General features: G+C 42.5%; 1 protein-coding gene across 1 annotated transcript; it reads right to left on the bottom strand.

The window, feature by feature from the left end:
• Positions 1 to 490: 490 nt before the first annotated feature.
• On the bottom strand, positions 491 to 15333 carry RGCC (regulator of cell cycle). The gene is made up of 5 exons (XM_030477301.2): positions 15177 to 15333; positions 14850 to 15029; positions 4173 to 4280; positions 2675 to 2737; positions 491 to 1043 (listed from the first exon to the last, which is right to left on the bottom strand). The coding sequence occupies exons 1-5, from the start codon at positions 15211 to 15213 to the stop codon at positions 1036 to 1038; spliced, it is 396 nt and encodes a 131-aa protein (XP_030333161.1). The 5' UTR covers positions 15214 to 15333; the 3' UTR covers positions 491 to 1035.
• Positions 15334 to 15768: the final 435 nt, after the last annotated feature.

Genomic DNA, 15768 nt, shown 5'->3' with positions numbered 1-15768 from the left:
GCTTTGGTCCAAGTAAGACCTGGAGTTCAAACAAGCCCAGCTCACTTGGTCTGAACAGATTAGACAGCAATCGCATGAGCAGCTCAGACAGCAGAGCTAAGTGTAATGCCTGCAGCAGCTGGAGGAGAGTTCACATAATGACATCTCCAGTGCCTAATGCATATGGAAAGAATCAGGTTCCTTGTAAAACTACAGATTCACCTTCCACTCTTTCAGCATAACTCTGATGGCCAGGAAGTCTTTTAAGAGCAGGAGACTGTTTCAGACTAAGGATCTGGTACCAGAAACATCCAGACATTTAAGTATGTCAGTGCTATAGGATCTCCATACCTAAACCCATGGGCCTAAATGCTTGACTTCCCAACTACTACTTGATGTAGAATAGTATGTAATTTTAAAGCTAGCTTTTACATGGGGGTTGAAATAGATGTCACTGTTCAAATCTGTACTAAGTCAGTGTTATTCCATTTGTAGTAATGCAAATCTGAAGTAGCAGTTTGACCAATTTTATTATTTTCCTGATTATATTAATTTTACATAGTACAAAATTCTCTTATTTAAGCAATTTGAAAAGAAAAATAGGAAGTTCCACATGCATCCAGCATAACATTTTGCCTAACAGGTAATACACCTTTATCAGATAATTTAAAACTTGATCTTAATTTGTACTTCTGTTTCAGAGTTTGCATGTTCACATGAAGCTTTCAGACATCTGGATTCCAGTTCAGGGTTTATTTGCGTACAAAAATATATTATAATGGAAAAAAGCATTAAAAGTTCTCAACTATATAAAATTACAAATATATTTTCATAAAAGCAACTTTAAATTAAAACTCAAGCTATATTTTAAAGCAAAATACAGCTGTAACACTTAAGTTGTCTTATACCATCTGCTGCAGAGTCACAAAACTGATGTTGCCAGTTAAATACTCGTAGGAATTCACAAAGGTTATGTTCAGAAGGTAAATATCTTGGATAGCAAAGTTATCAGACAAGGGCAGCAGTTCTCAGTCTCAGATTGATGTCACTTATCCTTCACATGCCTGAAAATACAGAACAAGAAGGATCAGTAAGTTCTACATTAAATAAGACTGCATGCTGTTTACATACCAGACACTCCATTTATGTTCGGCTTGCTAGACTGCCTGACAGGCCAAAATTATGCCTTTTTTAAATGAACATAAAAGCCAAAAAATTAGTGTGTGAAAATTTAAGGCAAACACTATTCTAATGAGTACATCAGGCTTGAAAAGGCATCCGTACAAAGTTCTGTGTAACCTCCAGAGTATAAAACTCCTCAAAAATGTGATCATAAATATCAGATGCAAGTTGGACCTTTTCCTCAGAACTTCTATGTATGATAAAGATAGTTCATTACTAAGATAAGCATACAAATAAGACTGCTGGAATCACAAGAGATTTGCTTTGGTTGGGATTAAAAAACAAAACCAAAAACACAACAACAAAACTCCCCAAACCTACTACAGCAGGTAGCAATCCCTGCCCTCAACTTTGATGTGTCCTCCAAGGGGACAATGAAACCTACATACTATAGGTAGCCTTTTAAGAGTTGGCTGCAACATGGCTGTGCAAGATACAACAATGTAAGTATTTGCTGGTCTGGGGTTTTGTTGTTCTACACAAACCTTCAAGAACTCAGAAGTCTTTCAGAAGAGCAGTCAACTAGGTTTCAGTAGTAAAGATGAAGTTAGCTCGAACATACATCCATGACAGAAGTCAGGAAACTAGAATTATATTTTAAGTAAGAGAAGTGAAACTGGGATTAAGATACAAGTTAGATGACAGGGAAGTAGGAAGCTCAGAAGGGCAGCTGTCTTGAGTTGAGTCCAATGCAGATGGCCAAGGCTTCAATAATTACAGGGAAGGGAAAATACCTAATGAATACAAGAAACTCAGTTCATAGTTTATTGGAAGGGGAGGGGTTGTTCATGCTGCTATTTAGGTCTAATCCTAAAATTTGTTGGTTTGGGTTCTATAGTCTGGTTCCATACATAAAAAACACAGTATCATGTCCATAACAGCACAGAAAACCAGAAATAGGCAGACTACATGGTTGGGAATGAGAGGGTGGTTTTTAGTTTTACTGTTTTTCTTTAAAAATCATAATGAAGAATCTAGTACTGTAACTGGAAAATACATCTAGATAGTGACAGGAAGAAGTTATTTAAATTCCATTCCTGGTAGACAAGCACAAACAGGATTTTGATGTTTAATCTAAGACAATAAATACAGATACCTGCTCCTTAATTCTTTCACAAGCGAAGTCCAGTATAAACAGGTTTCCTCACCTAACGTTACTCCTCCAGTTACTTAGCTTTATAATGAAGAAAAAGCCCCACTTTTTAGCTGAATTTTAAATATATAAGGAAGTGATGTTTACTTGATCTCTGCCACTGTCAAGGAGAGGTGAATTGCAGATCCCTCAGAGCTGGGGACAAAGGTTCACTGGAGCACAGCCTTTGTCACACAAGCTAAACCGCATGCCTTGAACATTCAGGCAAAGACCAGAATTCAGTCTTCTTATCCATTTAATGATCCATAGGACTAACAAACTAAAATGAAGCCTACTTCCCTTCCCTCTCCCCCCATACACTGGGCTTTCATCACTCTTTGACAGCACCAAGTGAGATGCAGGTAAGAAAAATCTACCTACTTGCTAGTGTCCTGTCAAGATCAGCAATGAAGTCTTCCAGTTCTTTTGTGTCTCCAAGCTTTGCTGCAAAATAAGAGTCAATACTACTTAGATATGATCTATTTCTCCTGCCAAAAGAAACACTGAAACCACATGACCCTCCAAATAATTTTCAGTGATATCAAACACACTGTGGACTATTTTCAGGGCAGTTCAATGGGGTTGCTGCAATGCCCAAACACATTCTTAGAAAATGGGAGACAATTAAAACTAATTTTTATAGTTCTCCATTTGACAGAAACAAAGCAAAGCAATCCTTTGTTCAGTTTCCTTAAAAAGCAGAAGTTGAAGTAGAGAAAAAAAGCCACGTCTACTAATCCATGTCCTTGCTCCATGAGTTTTCCTTACTGCATCTATTCAAATACTGCATTCATGGCCCTGATCAAACTCCAGCCAGTTAGCTCCCAGTCCTACACAAATCAAAGCCTCTTAAATCACGTTAGGATCACTAGTTTGCTGTGATGTCAGATCTTTTGATCTTGGTCCATACACTATAAATTTGGATCCAAAAATCCACCTAAACTTCCACTCCTGAGAACACCACTGTTTCCATTCAATCTAGTTTTGCTGCAAGTGGCTTCCTTATCTCTATTCCAAGCTGGTTTCAACTCTATTTCTGTCTTCTCATCAGGAAGAGCATCTTGACCTTTAGTGTAGCTCCTTGCCAAGTATTTCCTGCCAGTTTAACTGAACTCTTTTTTACTACTTATTATTAACCATTACTCATTATTCTTCCCTAGTATCACACTAATTAGAAAGAAAGCATTTAACTTGTTTTTATGACCAGTCACTGTGGAAAAGACATGAAAGCACAAAAAGCTCTTGAGCATGCATCTGAGAAGACTAGTTGTAATAACAGCACCATGTAGTACATATCTGTGACTACTCATTTATTGATATATCTATTCCAGAGTTAAATTAAGTTAACCAGAATGAAACAAGGTCCTGGGGAGTTAGATCAGCTGCAAGATGGAAGCCACTTTGAAACAGCATAGCTACAAAGGAGGGAGGAATTACTAATAAAGGGGTTGTATCAGCAGTGAAAGGTCTGTATGGATTTGAGTAATTGTGTTAACTTGAATGGCAGCATATGGCTTCAGAGGAGTCACCTACTGCACCCCTGCATTCAGGCTAAGTGCTTCTGTATATAGATGGGACACTTAAGCTACTTAGTTCCTTCAGTAAGAGGTAACACAAGTTAAGAATTAACTGAAGTGTTCTGTAAGCAGACCACGATTTCTCATCAACCAAGAAACTGTAATTTTCTTCAGCTTGGTGTTTCAAAACCAAGAGTTGCAGGTCACCTGCAAAGATGTGCAGATGCAGTGTGCTATTGCAGTAATAATTGGCTTTGTTATAACTAAGAAAGTCAAAGTACACATGTGAATCCTGGCTCATAGAAAGAAGCCTACATAGTTGAGAATTAGGAAGAAATGCCAACAGTTAAGATTAAGCATACCTTTACATGGAGTTACTGATGGAGATGGCAAGCTTGGAGTAGATGTAGTTGGAGAGTTGAGCTTTTCATCACTGAGGCTGAAACTATTTCTGTAGAGTGAATCTGCACCTGTAAGAAAGTTACATTATAAAGCAAAATTAAGACCTGCAATTTTGCAATAGAGTTCAAAACAAATGGGGTCTTTCCTATATGGGCTTCAAAGTCTGTAGAATTCAAATTTTCAGACTTCAAAACCAGAAGGGTAAATAAATCACTTATTGTATGAAGGATGTTGTTCCCACACCTACTGTTAAAAAGCAAGCAGTCCTAGGTCAAATCCTTACTCTCAGTAAGGAAAGTGTCAGCTTTCCCTGCAGTCAGCATCATTTGGGTGCTATTACAGGAATGGCAATTATCCCCCACCTACTAAATTAGGCCTGGTATGGCCTGCCTAATTCACAATATTCTGGGAAATTCTGGTTTTTCAAAAGCTACTTAAAAAAGCTGAATAAAGAGCTCCAGGACAAGGACAGTTCCCCAGAACAGAGAACATATTCAGCATTGCCCTCGTCCCTGAAGCAAGCTCGCTCATTTCTCCATACTTTACTCTGCTGCTTTAGATCTTGTGTTCTACGTAAATGGTATGGCATCTTTTAATTTTCTTTTATTCTGCAACCCAGGAGTTCATAAGCAGTACATCTATACACAAGATGTTCTGCAATCTTTTAGGTGGCCTTTCAAAGGAAGCTTTATATGTCCTGGAAAGCAATGGGAAAGGTTCCAATATGATTCTGATGTTCTTGGATTTTAGACAAGGCCTTAAGTTTCAAAAGTATGAAAAAGTAATCTTTATCTTCTCTCTTTTCCTCAGAGTTCCACGATGCACAGTGCACACAAAGGATTAGTCACGGAAAGAGGAATTGTCATTGTTTTAGAGGCACTAGAACACTAGTTCCTGCAGTTTTGAGCCAGTGACCTGAAAACTGTAGTTCTACAAAAGGAAACCCTTGTAACATGAACATGTCAATGGTCTCCATTGATGTGGCGCATTTCCTAGGAAACAAATGTATGCCTCATTATATGGGGTGGTGACTACCACTGCTTGCCACTGAGGCCAGCAATTTTGCCGTCCTGCAGCGCACATAGCATTTGTCCTTAGAGCCCCAGCCTAGCAGGTGGTTATGCTGCAGCATTAAGTCCATCCAAGTCAGAACTGACACAGCCCCTTGGACGCCTGTCCCATTTGTGATGCCAGGAGGTGACTGCCTTAGTTGAATTAAGGGTGTCTTGCTTAATTAGCAAAAGAGGGCAGGAACACTGCTTGCCGTGCCAAGGTCTGCATATCTACACTTCCACTGAGCACTGCCATGATGTTTGCGGATATCAAATAGAGACCATCCTCCAGCAGACTACTCCTCTACTATAAGTTCCCGCATCTTTGGGGGATGTCCAAAATCCCCCATCTCTTCTACCCTGATGTCCTTACCAGCATAAAACCACCTTCTACAGGAGTACACAGATACAGTGCTAAATCAGACCAGGTGGCTGCATCTACTAAGTGTCCAAGGCCAGGTTGGATGGGGCTTTGAGCAACCTGGTCTAGTGGAAGGTGACCCTGTCCATGGCAGGGGGTTGCAACTGGATGATCACAGGTACCGGTTGGGCAGAGAAGATTCAGAGCAGCCCTGTGGAGAAGGACTTGGGGATGTTGGTTGATGAGAAGCTTAACGAGCCAGCAGTGTGCGCTTGCAGCCCAGAAAGCTAACCGTATCCTGGGCTGCATCAAAAGAAGCGTGACCAGCAGGTTGAAGGAGGTGATCCTGCCCCTCTACTCTGCTCTCGTAAGACCTCACTTGGAGTATTGTGTACAGTTCTGGTGTCCTCAACATAAAAAGGACATGGAGCTGTTGGAGCGAGTCCAGAGGAGGGCCACGAGGATGATAAGAGGGCTGGAGCACCTCCCGTATGAAGACAGGCTGAGAGAGTTGGGGCTGTTCAGCCTGGAGAAGAGAAGGCTGCGTGGAGACCTCAAAGCAGCCTTCCAATATCTGAAGGGGGCCTACAAGGGTGCTGGGGAGGGACTCTTCCTTAGGGACTGTAGTTGTAGGACAAGGGGTAATGGCTTCAAACTTCAACAGGGGAAGTTTAGATTAGATATAAGGAAGAAGTTCTTTACAGTGCAGGTGGTGAGGCACTAGAACAGGTTGCCCAAAGAAGTGGTGAATGCTGCATCCCTGGTGGTGTTCGAGGCTAGGCTGGACAGAGCCTTGGACAACATGGTCTAGTGTGAGGTGTCCCTGCCCATGGCAGGGGGGTTGGAACTAGATGATCTTAAGGTCCTTTCCAACCCTAACTATTCCATGATTCTATGATCTTGAGGTCCTTTCCAGCCCTAACTATTCTATGATTCTATGTTTCCTTGTTTCTTCTGTGCTAGCTTCCAAGCCTACCTCTGTTGAAATACACTTTCACATGCATGTTGGCCCACCACAGTACTGTATCTTTCACAGTTCACTCTGCAATCAGCTCTGATCTTGTTCTAGCAAATGCACATGCTACCTACAGCACTACACAGACATGAGTGATGGTGTGACTGACATCTATTACCTGGGACTACTGCTTGTCCAAATCAGCCACCAGTCAGTTATTTCTTGTTTAGAAAGAGAGGTATGTTTCTGTATGCTAGCTTTTCATTGCAATTTCTTTATCTTCACTTTTAAGTGCCCATTCTCCTCTCTAAACCTTAGCAGATCAAAACCAATTTACTTGAAGCTTCAGATAAGTCAGATTTGACGAATACAATGCAAAACTGAGATAATTTTAGATAGAAAACTGGAAAAATAAGCTATTTTTTAAAAAAAAGTAGCTCCTAAAACCATTAAAAGCAACCTAAAGGGGGGAAAAAAAAAATCTGACACTGCTCTGCAATGATGTGTGTCACTCGTGTCATACCCCACACTATGAACCCTGTACATTAATGGTCTGCAGGTAACAGATGTATGACAAATTTCCTCCTGAAATCAGTTTACAGACCAACTTTCTACTAAAACTACATTTCTTTCCAGCCAAGATGCAAACCCCAGTGACCAAGAAACTTTGAATGGAAAATTCTTGCTGTTCAGAACAAAACCCCTAGCACCACAAAAGGCCAAATAACTCACACAAGCAGTGCTGTAGCCAAGAGCACAACTCACTGAAACACTGACAGAACAGACCATAAATCAAACACTTTCCAGGCAATGTATCTGAGAAGAGTAGAACAAAAACTTCCAAATTATTTAATATTTTTAAAGGTTTTTGAGCTCGTCGAATTAATAAACAATAAGCCAGAGAACGATGGCTACAAAACTGAGTGCACTTTTAACATGGAATCTATGCTACAAGTATCCAGACACCAAATGCAGTGATGCTGGGAATTTATATTACAAACCAATCCTTGTCATACACCAAATCCAAAGCTCCAGTTGCTCTTACACATAGCTGGAATATAATGTTCTTTTTGTGAATGCTTGTGAGGGCAATTCAAACTACAAAAGCTTTGATAAACCATTTAAATTGTCTGCAAGCTATTCATGCAATTCTTCTTATTCATATGCATGTACACATCCAAGCTAGCAATCACCTTTGATTCTTCTTGTGGTTTTCTCTCCATGTTCCTTCTATAAGCAGTTGAAAGTACTGACGGCTCACCCCAAAATGTATTTAAACCAGAAAATGTTATTTCATACTGGCTTCCCCAGACCTTATGCTGGGAAATACAGCTGGGCAACGAGAAAGTAAACAGAACTGTACCTTTAAATATCTGAATGTTTTCCTTCCAGTCTCAAAGGATGATGTGTTTTCACAAACCAGTGTTATCTTCTAATGGGTTGTGATATTAATAGTTTCAGGAAAATATCAACATTTATCTTTCTCAAAAAGCAAAAACATACTTCAGCTACTGGCTGTGGCTTACAAATGTCACCACACAGCAGCAATTCTGGTGATGGAAGGAGGAATGCACTGACTCTGCCATCAAGGTCATTATAACAAATGCTGAAAACAATGCACTCTTCAGAAGAAATACTTGTGATATCCATCGCACAAAAATACCCGCTTTGGCAAAGTGTGGCTGTAGGGCAGAAAGCTCTGGGAAAAGAACACTTCAGTCCTTGCTCCCTACGAGCTGCCACAGCCAAGATTTGCCCATTCACCTCCAATAATGCCCCTTGGAAGACTTCCACTGCCATACAAACACAACATCCCCTGCACTCCAATAACCAGAGGCTGATGCCAAGGATCTCGCATCGCTGTCGTCCTTCCTCATCCAGCCCCTTCTCTCCCACTGCAATGCAAGTTCGTCTATCATTCATTCCTTGTTTTTCACTTTGTATATTGATTCTACTGCCTGTGCATGTATACAAACTGTGCCTCTTCAGCTGTTTAAAAAAAACCCAACACACTCAAATTGTCTCTTTAAAACAAGTCCTTAAAACCTGAGAGTTAAGCTACTGATTTACATGAGTCAAACTAAACCAACAACTGCAAAATTAAGGGGTTGGAATAAACATGGGCGTATATTACTTTGGCGAAGTAATCTGTAGTTAGTATTGACCTTCACTGTTCCAGCATATGGTTAAACCACAAAGAAAAACCAGGGCAACACCATGTAAATATACAATGTCCCCACAAAAAGAGCAATTGAAAGGTTCTGGGCAGTAATTAACCGAAGGAGGAAAATCTCAAACTTAATTTTAAAACAGACAACGGAAAAGTTCAGCTGTCTGACTTCTTTAATCTTATGCTCTTTCTAGTACCGTAGTTCAAGACACAATTTTAAACAGAATAGACAAAACCTTTACTGCAGTTTTCAGTGGGGAAAGTTTTTTTTTGGGGGGGAGGGGAATAAATCACATCTTAAATTTGGAGAGAGAAGCTTTAAAATTTGACTTAAGTCCCTACAAGCCATAAATTCATTATAAAACAATGGCTCAGCATTTAATGAACAGACTGCACAACTCATTGCTAGTCAGAACATAGCCTACTCACCAAAAAACGAGAGTAAAATCAAGAATGTCTAACGCCACCCGTAGAAGCGAGAAATATTCATGATGCAAAGAGCTCGTTCCACAATACATATGTTGCAGCCCTCAAGGGCAGTGTTTATTTTGATCATAACCACAGTTACACTTGGCTGCAATGTTTATTTTCGTGGGGTTTTTTGCCTAAGCTAAAAAAACCAAACGTCTGTTCCAATGCTGATATAAAAATCACACCTTTTCGCTACCAAGGCTTTGTGAGTTAAAAGATTTCACATCACAATTACAAGGAAGTGACCTGGGAAGCCTGAAATTCAGATGTACAAGCATGCCTTCTCACTATACACAAAGCTTACCTTTCCATTCCCCCACCACACATACTACCTGTGAGACAGTGCTTCCAACTCCAACCTTCCCCTTTACTAATGCTTCCTTTTTAAAGCATAAGAGAAACAGGTGTGCTGGAGAGGAAAGAACAGGAAATCCTACCAAAAAGCACATTTCTCATTAAATTGAAGTAACTGGAGAGAAACCTGTGCACCTGAAACTTCTGGTTTTCTTTCCCTTCAATGTACCAGTAATTTAATCACATCATTTAATAAAATGTTATTTCTCCATGAGAGTCTTGCTTCATTTTTTCATTATAAATATTCTATTCCCTTCTTGTTGGAGATAGGCCATTAAATATTTGCAGAAACAATCTACCTCCTCAGATGTTTTCTTCTTCATGATATAAGACTGAGATTTGCTGCTAAGAGCAAAAGCTCGCCTACTCCACATTTTGTGTCTCATAGCAGATACCTATAGAAGAGTTTCTCTAGTTATTTTTTGAGGAGGTAAACTTTTAACTTCAATAATACCTTCAGGCAATATGTTTTACAGTTTAACTATACACCATGAGAAGAAATTTTTCCTCTCATTTCTTTGAAACATGCTGATTTAATTCGATTTCCTCATTCTGGGTGAGGTAGAAGGCACTCTCCTAATGTCACTTAGGATTTTCTGGAAGACTAGCTTTTCCCCACTCAAGACATCTCTCCTCTAGCCCGACAGCCCCAGCCTATTCAACCATTTAGAAACTATTTTATGTCTTCAGTCATTTCTGTTGCCTTTTTCTCTACCTTCTTTACAGTCACATACTGCAAGAAAGCCAATGTAAACAGGCTTTTCAGGATGAGTGCTACAGTATTAAGTGTCCAATGCTTCATCTCTAGATAGTGCCCACATTAGCACAAGCACATAGAGATGTCCATGGCATGTAACCATGAATGCTTGCACTACACTAGGCATTGGGTGTTAACAGATATTGTTCAACCCCTTAATAAACCTGCACCTACTTCATTTTGAAATTATAAAACTAAAGAGTTCTAGATGCACTGAGGGGTGATTTTGTTGTATTTAAAAGCCAGGAGGTATCTGTCAGAAAGCATTTACATACTCCTAAAAATAACTATGAAGATACACTGCAGGCTGTATGAGTAAAAGAATTGAATTAATGCATTTATTTTGCAACACTTTTAACAGAGGCTGGAAGCTGAACCTGTCTCAAGAAAACACATCCAGAGCTAAAAATATGAAGCATTTCTCAGAGCACAACAGCAGATTATGGTTTAGCTTTTCAGTGTTATTATAACTTTGGCACGAGAAACACTAAAGTGCTTCCCTTCTCAACCTCTCTTGAAGTCCAACATTCTCTTCATTATCCTAATCCTGACATTGCCGGATACTACACTAGCACAATGCACCGAGTGGACATGCAATTTACACAGGCAAGCCTGCACTTTCCTTTGCAAGCTTATTCCAAAACACAGGAAGCAAATGATATCTGTAGGAGTTTGTCTATATAGCTGCATCTACGCTAGTGGCTTTTGCCACCACAGCACACTAACACAAATCCTATTTTATCACAACCCACACATGCTGTAAATAGCAAAGAGTTATAAGGTATCCCTCAACTTAGAGGTTTCACCATGATTAATAACCTGAACTACAAGCTGTTATACTTTGAAGCAATTGAATACATCAAGTTGAAACACAGCTGGTACTCACAGTCCAGCAACTCAAAGAATGTTGGAGTAACTCAACAGTTGCATCATGATTTCCCAGCACTGACCCCATCAGCTGTTGTGGTTAATGTAATACTTGTGGGCCAAGTACTAAGGTCATCATGAACATCTGCACATGCAAGCCTTTCTATTACTGTAAGGTCTAGAGTCCATTGTGTTATGTACAATACTTAACCATGGCCAAAACAGACCTCGTCCAAAGAGCATTTACTCAAATAACAAGACAAGATGTGGGAGCACCAAGTACTATCCTGCCCATTTTCCGCTGTAGTATCCTCAAATTTGTATTTTTCCTTAAGACCCCAACATACGTAGTATCAGAATTTCACTTGGTACTTTTGGAGCTAGCTCGCTCAAGGGAGGATTTTTAAGGTTAAAAGCAACACTTGCAGGATTAACTATAACCGATAAAGATCTTCTGTAAATATTTCTGTTAAATTAAATGGGCTCATCCTCATGGGAGAAGCCCCAGGAGACAAAAGGCTTTCCTCACCCTAATAAACAGTATTGTTCAAGCATGATCAGTTGATATCTGTTACTAGCTTCTTGTAAAATTGAATTTAAGATTGATTCAAGGGCCCTGAAACAGACAATTGCAACAGTTTAAAACACTACCTCTCCTTGCAGTCCCACCCTAGACATGAAAGATACACTGCAGGAGTGGCCAAGAGATACATATGCCTAACCTTCACCCACACCACATCAGTTAGGAGGATTAGATAAACCAACAAACAAGAGATAGTGCTAAAATACGAGAGTCTGAACCGTTCTATGCATACATGACAAAGTGTACTTGGAAGAGTCTTGGCACTGGATAACAAGATCTTGCAAAGATGCAAAGAGTGTTCATGAACAAGAGGATCATTCAGACTATCTGCAGAGAGTATTATTGGAATCCCTTTTGCGTTGCTACAGATTCGTGTTGTCAGAACTTGCTCTTTCAGCCCATGTTCTCCTTGATCCTGCAGTGGTGTTTAACCTAAGCGTTACGGTGGGAATAGCAAAGTCATGAATTCAGCACTACACTTGCACTAAATGAGAGACCAAAGGAAAGGTGAACCTAGGAGGAAAAAAAAAGAAGAGCTTGAACAGAAGGAGCCTGGGTAAGCAGGAAACTCCCTGCATCTATTCTTAAGTTAGATGCAGGGAGTGTAGCTGGATTACATCAGACGCTGGAGTCTGTTTTATAAAAGGTACTCCCCATAAATCCTCAACTCCTCTTCAATCTTACTATAACTTCTAAATAAGCCATCTGCACTGAATGATGCCTTTAGGAAGAAGTGATTTATTGGGCCTTTTCTGAGAAGCGAAGAGAGCTGGCTGTTTTACCACTTCCCTTCTCTTAAACATATCCTCATACACTTGACACCTTTGAATGGCAACAGGTCACTCTTAGTGCACCCTCCTAGTCCAGTATACACCAGTGTCCAGAAGACAGTGACTTTAATTTCTCCAGAGCCACCTTTCACATGATGCATCACGAAGGGAGGAACCACAGCACTGAATGGGATTTGAATGCTTGACAATTTTCTCATACAAGATCCTTGAGCACTTTGTCTAGAGCCATAACCATGTCTATCCTGCTATCCCATTAATGTCTTCAGCCTAAATCAGTGCAGATTTGTGACACAGGTTTTTATTTTGCAGATCTTCCCGAAGATCTGGTCTGCCCATTCACATGAGGTGCTGTTTCTCACCAGGCTTCCTACACCACCAGAGAACACCATCTTCCTCCAAAATTCCTTCCTGTCAATTGTAACAGAGCAATTTTAAGCAGTGTTCAAGACTTAAGTTTTCTGAACAAGCAACTACAGATGGCTTTATCCATGCAAGAAGAGGAAGTTCTTGTTACTGGTTTTTTGGATTTGTTTGTTTTGTTTGGTTGGGGTTTTTTGTGGTTTTCTCAACAGTAGATTCTTTCAATCTATCATTTTAAGTATCTCATTTTTGGGTAAGATTATGTAAGAGGTTAATGTATCACAGTACTGAAGACTGCACAAGAAATAGTAACACTAGGGCTGTATTGCTGCAATTGATAATAAACTTTTATAATTATTTATAGCAGAGCTCACATACTTCATCAGCTTGGCTCAGTGAAGGCAGACCTCACCCTACACACTCTCAGCCATCCAAAAGGCAAGTGTCCAGCTAAATTGGGCATGCACTTCCAAGCCTTCCTCAGAAGGAGGGAGATATTTACAAGGAGTGATTCACCCACTACATTATGAAACAGTAGAACAGCATCTTGATCCACATATCTCCACTGACTACATGAAAGAATACAAACCCCAAGGTGCTGCCAGGCAAGGTATCCAAGTTCAGGGCAGGTAAAACATTACCTGTCCATGAAGTGAAATGAATCCTGCCCATGCTGATGAAATAAAGGGCTCTAATAATACGGAGAAGCTACGCTCTCACAGCTTCAGTACTAGGAAGATTACATTAATGTTTTAGCGCTAGGTCAACAGAATTGTGAAGTAAGTCCCTGAACTGATAAAAGATGCAAAACAGAAATGAAAGCAGCAATTTTATTAGAAATAGCTGAAAAAAGAGGTAAGTTTCATAAAGCTTCCTGTATAGTTAGGGACTAAAAAACTGGGTATAGTTTGTTTTTAGCAGAACTAATTTCTAACATAGTAGACCTTGAGTCTACTGCTCCCAAGGAGAACAGCAGCTTCCAGCCTCACTGTCTGGAAAAGAAAATGCTTTTTTTCTCCCAGACTACCAAAAAAATAAGAGGCATAAAACTTTTTTCCAAGTTAACTAGAAAAAAAAGCTTAGTTCCAATTCTGTTTTCTTGCCTAAAGTGGGTCACGAGTCAGTATCTACTTCCCACCCTTCCTGTGCTATGTTCTGCATGCACCACTTGTATACAACTGGTATACTTTTGTGCAAATTAGCTTAAAATGACCACCTCTGAAACAGTGACAACACTAAACCAGAAACCTGTATGAATTTCCATCTGTTCTGGAAAGCACACTTTAGTTAACTCGCTCTCACATCATATTTTAGCTACTGAGAGCAGACAGTCCCTGTTAACTTAAGAATCTCATGAAATAGTTTGGTTAGGAGGGACCTTAAAGCTCATCCAGTTCCAACCCCCTGCCATGGGCAGGGACACCTTCCACTAGAGCAGGTTGTTCCAAGCCCCGTCCAACCCGGCCTTGAACACTGCCAGGGATGGGGCAGCCACAGCTTCTCTGGGCAACGTGTGCCAGTGTCTCACCACCCTCACAGGGAAGAACTTCTTACTAATAGCTAATCTAAATCTCCCCTCTTTCAGGTTAAAGCCATTCCACCCTTGTCCTGTCACTACATGCCCTTGCAAAAAGTCCCTTTCCAGATTTCTTACAGGACTGCTGCAGGGACTAGAAGGCTGCTGTAAGAGCTGTAAGACATCTTTTCTTTGACATGCCGAGGTGCCCCGGTGCCCGCTTCTCCGTAGCGAGTGTTTGAGCTTCGCCCCCCAACCCAGTCTGGATGTGGCTTCCCCCGGGAGCTCTCGCCCTCCCTCCCCTTTCTGCTGCTCAGCACCGAGAGACGACACCCAGCGGGGCCAGCCTTCAACGCCGCCTGGCACCGCCCGCGCCCCCGCGGGACAGCCGGACACTCACTCTCGGAGTCGCTGAGGCCGCTGCCGTCGCTGACGCTGGCGCTGCTCCGCCGCTTCATGCGCTCCAGGTGCTCGCCGTAGTGGAAGCGGCGCCGGCCGGCGGGGCAGGAGAACTCCGCCAGCACCGTGTCGAACTCCCCCAGCGCCTCCGCCAGGCCCCCGCCGCCGTCCTCCGCCAGCGCTGCCGGGCGGCCGCAGCACAGTCAGTCCCGAGACCCCGCGCCGGGAAGGGACACCCACCGCTCGCCCGCCCTCCATCGCTCAGACCCCCCACCCGGCGGCGGGAAGGGGAAAAGGTCCCGCCGCGCCTCTCACCCGCCGCTCCCACCTTGACCCGCCGGCCGCTGCCCCTGAGGTGACTTCATGGCCGCGGTGCCCCAGCGCCGTCGCTGCCGCCACTGCTCCCGCCGCCAGCACGGGCAGCTCGGCGCTGCCGCCGCGGCCTCTTATAGCCCACCCGGGCGCGGGGCTGAGGCGGAGCGGGCGGGAGGCGGCACCGCGGCCCGGCCCTGCCCTGCCCTGCCCGCCGCGGGGACCGGACGGTGGGTGCAGGTGCGCTGTGCCGGGGGCAGCGCCACAGCCCGCGGGGCTGCGGTTTGCGCTCGAGCGGAGTCCCTCTCGCAGTTCACCACTGCACAAGCGGGAGATATCGCCCATGGCCCTCTGAGCGCCGCTCCCGGCAGCGTGATCGTGCCTTCGGTTTGCTGATCCCAGCTCTTCGTGGTGCAGGAGGGGTCTGCGCGGGTTTGTGCCCGGCTGCTGGTCGAGGATACAATTTGCGGCAGAGCCGGCTGCGAGGAGGGAACCTCGCAAGAACGCACACAACTGGATCATCCTCACGCAGCGCCGTGGCTGGAAGGACAGAGCAGGAGCAAGAGGCGGCAGCGTGTCTTGCGTTGCTCGGCTTACACTTGCAGCGA

The sequence above is a fragment of the Strigops habroptila genome, chromosome 2, assembly GCF_004027225.2.
Source record: "Strigops habroptila isolate Jane chromosome 2, bStrHab1.2.pri, whole genome shotgun sequence".
In the NCBI taxonomy this organism is placed as follows: domain Eukaryota; kingdom Metazoa; phylum Chordata; class Aves; order Psittaciformes; family Psittacidae; genus Strigops; species Strigops habroptila.
Note: the sequence above shows the minus strand (reverse complement) of the source record. Positions and strands in the feature narration are given on the sequence as shown.